This window comes from Austrofundulus limnaeus, unplaced genomic scaffold (genome assembly GCF_001266775.1).
Source record: "Austrofundulus limnaeus strain Quisiro unplaced genomic scaffold, Austrofundulus_limnaeus-1.0 Scaffold674, whole genome shotgun sequence".
In the NCBI taxonomy this organism is placed as follows: domain Eukaryota; kingdom Metazoa; phylum Chordata; class Actinopteri; order Cyprinodontiformes; family Rivulidae; genus Austrofundulus; species Austrofundulus limnaeus.
The window spans coordinates 92,193-98,307 of NW_013953076.1; the positions used below are offsets into that span (position 1 = coordinate 92,193).

Consider the following 6,115-nt stretch of genomic DNA (forward strand, 5'->3'; position numbering starts at 1 on the left):
CCTCGTCAATCTCAAGTTGTGACAGCAGTTGCCGTTTGCGGATGTTGGAACACTGAACTACTAGTTGTTTGGCAGTTAGTGTCGACTGGGGATGTCGAAGTAACCATTCCTCCCACAGTCTTTGCATGTAGCCCCTCTGGCTAGGGTTACTTGAGTAGTAGCATTCCAACAGATCCATGTTTTCATCTCTCACCCATTTTCATGGGCCATGAGATACCATGAGAGACACTAATAAGCATAACATGCCGGCTCAGACGTCGCCCGGCCAAACAAGGTCTGCGTCAGGTGCTGGGGAACCAGAGCACCTTGATGAAAAATGGGCTACTGGAACAAGACGAAAATGGGCGAGAGATGAAAACATGGATCTGTTGGAATACTCAAGTAACCCTAGCCAGAGGGGCTACATGCAAAGACTGTGGGAGGAATGGTTACTTCGACATCCCCAGTCGACACTAACTGCCAAACAACTAGTAGCTCAGTGTTCCAACATCTGCAAACGGCAACTGCTGTCACAACTTGAGATTGACGAGGTACAACACAAGTGCAAGGGGGAGGAACCAGGACACCAGGTCAGAAGGGTTGAGTGAATGCTTTGTTGAGTTCTCCAAAGCATTCATCTCTTCCAAACGATGAATCTTGAGCTCCAACACTGTCACCTTTTGGAGAAGCTGGCAGAAATCCTCTTTGGAAAAGTAAGGAGGCATCATGAAGCTTTTTTGTACTCACTCTCAGCAGATGATGTTTCAAAAATCTTCTCAGGTTCTTCAACAGCCAAAAATAAAAATTCAATGTTCTTTTCTTATTCAAGATCATCCATCACCATTGTCAACAGCGTATCTCTGTTGTTAAAACAATTTACCATAAAAAGGTTATTTTCATCCAGCTGGAAACACGGTCCTGAGCAGTCCTTGCTCACTCATATCAGTCCATCTGCAATGTGGCCTTGGTCCGTCGATCTCCTGTGGTCTCCGCGACAACGCCAACCTGTTATGGCAATATTTATTCACCAAAGACAGAAATACGTGGTCCAAGAATGAAGGTACTCTGTGAGATGATCAGCTGAGTTTTATTGCAACAACAGGAAACACAGAGAACAACCTGGACTGTCTCTGTGCCTCTGCTTCTCTCTGTCACTGTCTCTCCACACTACTCACTGTGTCTCGAGAGGCCTCATATATATATTAACAAACTCTATTATGTCAACTTAGCAAGATTTGATACAAGGTCAACGGAAAACACAAAGATAAACACAAGTGATATCTAAGAATGACTGTTTTTAGCAATTCTTGTTCTGACTTTAATCATTCTATCTGCAGATGAACAGCATGTCATGAAAACCTAGGTCGTTAAAGGATGCCATGAATAACTAGCTTAAATATAAAAGTATTAGTTCCATTACAGTGCGAGCAGACATTCTCTGTCATGAACATTAACAAGAACCGCCTGAGGACGAGATTAAGTGACCCTCACCTGCATGACATTTTGCGCATCAAAACCACTGATTTCGAACCAAATATAACTTATTTACTGCAGTCAAAACCCCAGTGTCACCCTTCACACTAGTGAAGGCAAGTTGTTTTATTTGGAATGCTTCCGTTCAAAATTGTCAGGGTTTTTTTGTGTGTGATTATCAAAACCACATTTATAAATATGCACTGTTTTTTCAGTCTGTGTATCATTTTTTTCCTCAGTGCTTGTTTTGGATTTTTGAAGAAAGTAACTATCCTGTTCACAGTTTTGAACTGAGTTAATTTGAGTAAAAGTTTTAAGTTTACAGAGAGCCTTTAATAGTGAACAATTTCTGTTTCAAATGGACCTAGTTATGTCTTCCAGAGGGCTTTTGCCCCAGACACTTTGTCTTCATTTTATGTGATCATACAATATAAAACACTGATTAAATGTGGTAAAAAAAAACTTTATTAGATTTATTTATGTTCTGTAAAGAAATGAAAAGTATGCCAGTTGCAATAAAATTTTCATAAAATATTTCATTTGCATTTAATTTTAATGGTTCAAACCATGCCAGACCGAAAGAAAGGTCGGCCCCTGCACATTTTCACATAACAAAATGTGGCCCTCTTTGCAAAAAGTTTGGACACCCCTGACTTAGACCATGGCATTGTGTCACACACAGGTGTTTTTCCTGCTCATGAAAAGGAGAAAAACAGTCTGTTACATCAAACCCTGGATGGTAAAATTAAATGACAGTTGGAATAATTCATATTCAGATCACAGTATGGTATACACACTTGAAAAAGGGTTACATTTAAAAAGGAATACCATGTTAATAATTATTGATTATTTTCTTTTTTAGATAATGAATCTTAAAATGTTAAAATAGACTTTTCATGTCAGTATTATCTTCAGACGAGGTCAAAATTTGTAGCTACAATAGAGTTTTGTCTCTAAGAGAGCTTTTTCTAGAAAAAGTTCTGTTAGTTGTGAGACATGACCAGTGGTGGTCAAAAGGTCATGTCAGGGGTCACGGACGTTCATGCTACATAAGCTAATGGTTAACTCAACCCTTCACTTCCACTCACTTTGCTCGACGAGAGATGGGACCAACCAATCCGGGAATGAAGACCTGTCGTTCCCTCTTTTTGTTAGCAGCCATCATTAACACCAGCCGTTTTCACTACCACAGCTACCAGTCACTGACTATTGGTTTAGAGTTCACAGACTGGTGCCCTGGGTGTCTGGCAGCCAAACCAAGCAACAGATCCCCTCTGGGGAACAACACTTCAGTGGCCTCTGTCCGCAGCTGAAGTACTCTGGTACCAAAACACAGCAGGAAACCAACTGGTAAGTGAATCTGACTTTTGCTGGTGACAGAAGGTGCTCAGGCTTAAAAGTTGATCTCGTTTTTTTTTCCTCTCAAGTTTTGGTAAAACTATCTAAACTTAGCTTAAATTTTCCCAATCTTCAATCTGAGTCAACATCCTTAAAATGACTTTCTAAAATCCCCTTTTTGCCTCAACAATCCATTATTTGTTTGTTTTGTTTTATGCTCGATCTATTCTGCATCTTTATGGTTTGCCTGGATCAAATAGCTACATCAGAGCTGTTATAATAATATCAATTTATTATTATAACGGTTTTAACGGCTAATTTATATAATATCAATTTCAGTCATTCTTGTCTTAACCTCACCCTGCTGAGCTCTGAAATATTACATCATTCCATTTCTGCCATAATTTATCATATTAATCTGTAAATAAAGGGTACATGACCAGTGTACCAAATTTTAAATGTCTTTGTGTCTTGATAAAGTTTGGTGGTTTTATCTAAGAAATAACTCAATTATTTTTGGGTACTGATTTGAGACTGATAACAACTAACCATCGATTTGTCAAGGGGTTTCTTCCTTTTAACCTTCAAAATAAAGGGGAGTGTTGCCTGAGGTTGATATTAAAACTATTCATTAATAATTTATGATTTATTCATAATTTATAATTTTCCAGTACTTACAACTGCAACGTGGTGCTTGTGTCCATTAGTTATTACACCGAACCACCAAGAGACAGAGTGCTGTTCTACCCCTTAAACATAACCCAAATAAAATGTGATGACAAGTGGATTCATATAAAATATTAGTCCTGTTACAATTGCAGAAGATTATCGAAACAATGTAATGGCAAATGTGTGCTGTAACCAAAGCTAAAGGTGGCCCAATGAATTATTAGTGCCTTTTGTTTTGGTGGCGACTTTTGTTTTGGCCAGGCAGTGTATATAAAATTTATTGCAAATTTAACACAACAGAATCAAAATGTGTGAAACTTTGACAAAAGTTGGGTATAGGTAAACTGGCACATCTTCCTCCTTTTTTATTTTAAGCAGAGGTTGTAGATTTATTGACTACAGACTCATTTACTTTGCCATGCTTTAACAGGATGTTAATAATAAAACAATGTATGCTAGTTGTATTTAAAAAAGTAATTTTGTATATTCCAGGCAATGGCTCATGGAGGAGAGGAGATGAATACGATGACAACGCAAGGCAAGCCTATGCTTCCCTGAACACAGTCACGCTGCTCAGGACAGTCAAGCCTGAGTATAGGAACTTCTCCATCGAAATAAAAACTTCCACTGACAGACTTGGACTTCATGACTGCAGTGACTGTGGAAATGTATGTATGTCTGTCTGTTTGCATGTATGTCTAAATTGTTGTTTGCAACAGTTCAGGCAAAAGCACTTGGACCACCATGGCACCTCATCTGAGACACTTTCTCTGCCCCCTGCAGGTGATATGTGGCCGAGGTATAATTTGCTTATGTACATTGTTTACAGGGCTTGTCATTTTCATAGCATACCCTAATGCACTATGCTTTCCTCGCAAAAGTAAACATACAAGGTCACAGCCTCTGTAAACTTGTCCAGGTTGTCTGTAGCCATCCTGAACATCTCTGTCTGTGGAGCCCATGCACACACGCAGCTCCTCCACCATCTCAGTGGTTCACTTTTTTGAAGTCCTCACTGCAGGTTTGGAGAGCTTCAGCCTATGCCTCTAAGCAGGGATTAAGTGGACCATGATGTGGTCTGAAAGTCCGAGAGCTGTGTGTGTGGCATCGCCCGGTAGGCCTCGCTCACAGTTGAATAACAGTGGTCCAGGATTTTTTTCTGCTCTTGTTATGCGTTTAATAAACTGTAGTTCTTGGCTCAGATTACCCTTGTTAAAATGCCCAGGATAATGACTAAAGCAGGGCTCTCAAGTTTTGACCTGAACTTGGAGTGAGATTTCGAGCCGTTGAACACTTGTCAAAAGTTGCTTTCGGCCATCCTAAAAGGTTGCTAAATAACGTCATTGTCCAATTTGCATATTTGGACTTTTGCCACCAATTGTGATCAGGGCTGTATGGTATTTAATGAAGGAGAAAACAGTGTGTAAAATCACTGGTGGGGGGTCTGGGGGTCCTCCCCCAGAAAAATTTGAACGAATTAGATGCCATTTCCTGCATTCTGGTGTATTTTAACAGGCTGTTAAACAGACTTTTAAACAAGTAAACACTTGGTGTGAGTGTTCTATAAGTTTGAGAAGGGGTTCTCAAACATTTTGGGTTGGGGACACCTTACAAGAGTGAAAAATTTGAGGGACCCCCGCATAAACCCATGCTGTTTTAAAAATATTATTTTAATCCTTGAATTCCATGGGAATAGAAGAAAAAAGTCATTTGCAGCTGGAGTTGCTGTGTGAGGCCTCAGAAGTTGACTGGTAGAAGTAGCTGTGAGTATTTATTAATTTATTTCTTAAAACCAACAAAAACCATTAAAAACATCAAAGTAAATCAATTATTGAATAATAAAGGTGCAAAAAGAAGAAGAAAAATATTGTATATCTGCCCCTGTTAAAACAAAACAACTTCCTCCAAGCACTAACATCATGTGAGGTCTTTGTTATAAATTTTGACCTGAAGCCATGCTTTAAAAATAGCTGGGTTATCCTTTTATTTAACATGGCTCTGACACTGATCCAGCTGTTTACAGGTGATGTGACGCACATGCAGTGTATCCTCGTGAGAACAGAGTTCTTTTTTTAAACTATGATTAAAAACATATTTGTGTGCACAACAGATGGAAAGGATCAGTCTGAGCTGTGAGGATGGGTGTAGACAGAGCTGCTGACCTGGTTGTTGGGCAGAGTTGTAAAGTAACTAAGTACAAATACTTTGTTACTGTACTTAAGTAGAAATTTTGGGTATCTGTACTTTACTTGAGTAATTATTTTTCAGCCTACTTTTTACTTCTACTTCTTACATTTTATAAAACGACAAGAAGTAGAAAGTTGTTCCTTTTATTTCATTTTTGCTTGTTTTCATTCCAGCTTGTTATTGTAAAAAATAAATACTATCCATATAAACTGTGCCTCCTAGAGTGAATTTAACTGTGGTTGAATGAGAAGTATAAATATATAAAATTCTGAAACGGTATTAGTTTGTTCACAAACAAATCATGTCACACCCCGGCAGGACATAGTCATTAAAATAAAAGGACTGTACTTAAGAAGTATTTGTATTTTATGGATTATATTATTTAATTTGGCTGCAGCCCTCAGATAGATTTTCGTTTTGGGGAAAAGGTTTGTGCAGTCTTGATATATAATATATATATAATATATAT

The 6,115-nt window shown here is 38.5% G+C and overlaps 1 protein-coding gene across 3 annotated transcripts in view; it reads left to right on the top strand.

Annotated features, from left to right (window-relative positions):
• The window catches only part of npr3 (natriuretic peptide receptor 3), a 133,762-nt gene that overhangs the window by 59,924 nt on the left and 67,723 nt on the right, over positions 1 to 6,115 (top strand). For 2 of the 3 annotated variants that reach the window (XM_014027697.1, XM_014027695.1), the window contains exon 3: positions 3,952 to 4,127. In XM_014027697.1, the coding sequence (XP_013883151.1) occupies positions 3,952 to 4,127 (176 nt within the window). Of the gene's footprint in view, positions 1 to 3,951; positions 4,259 to 6,115 lie in introns of all 3 variants that reach the window. The other variant, XM_014027696.1, reaches the window with a different exon arrangement.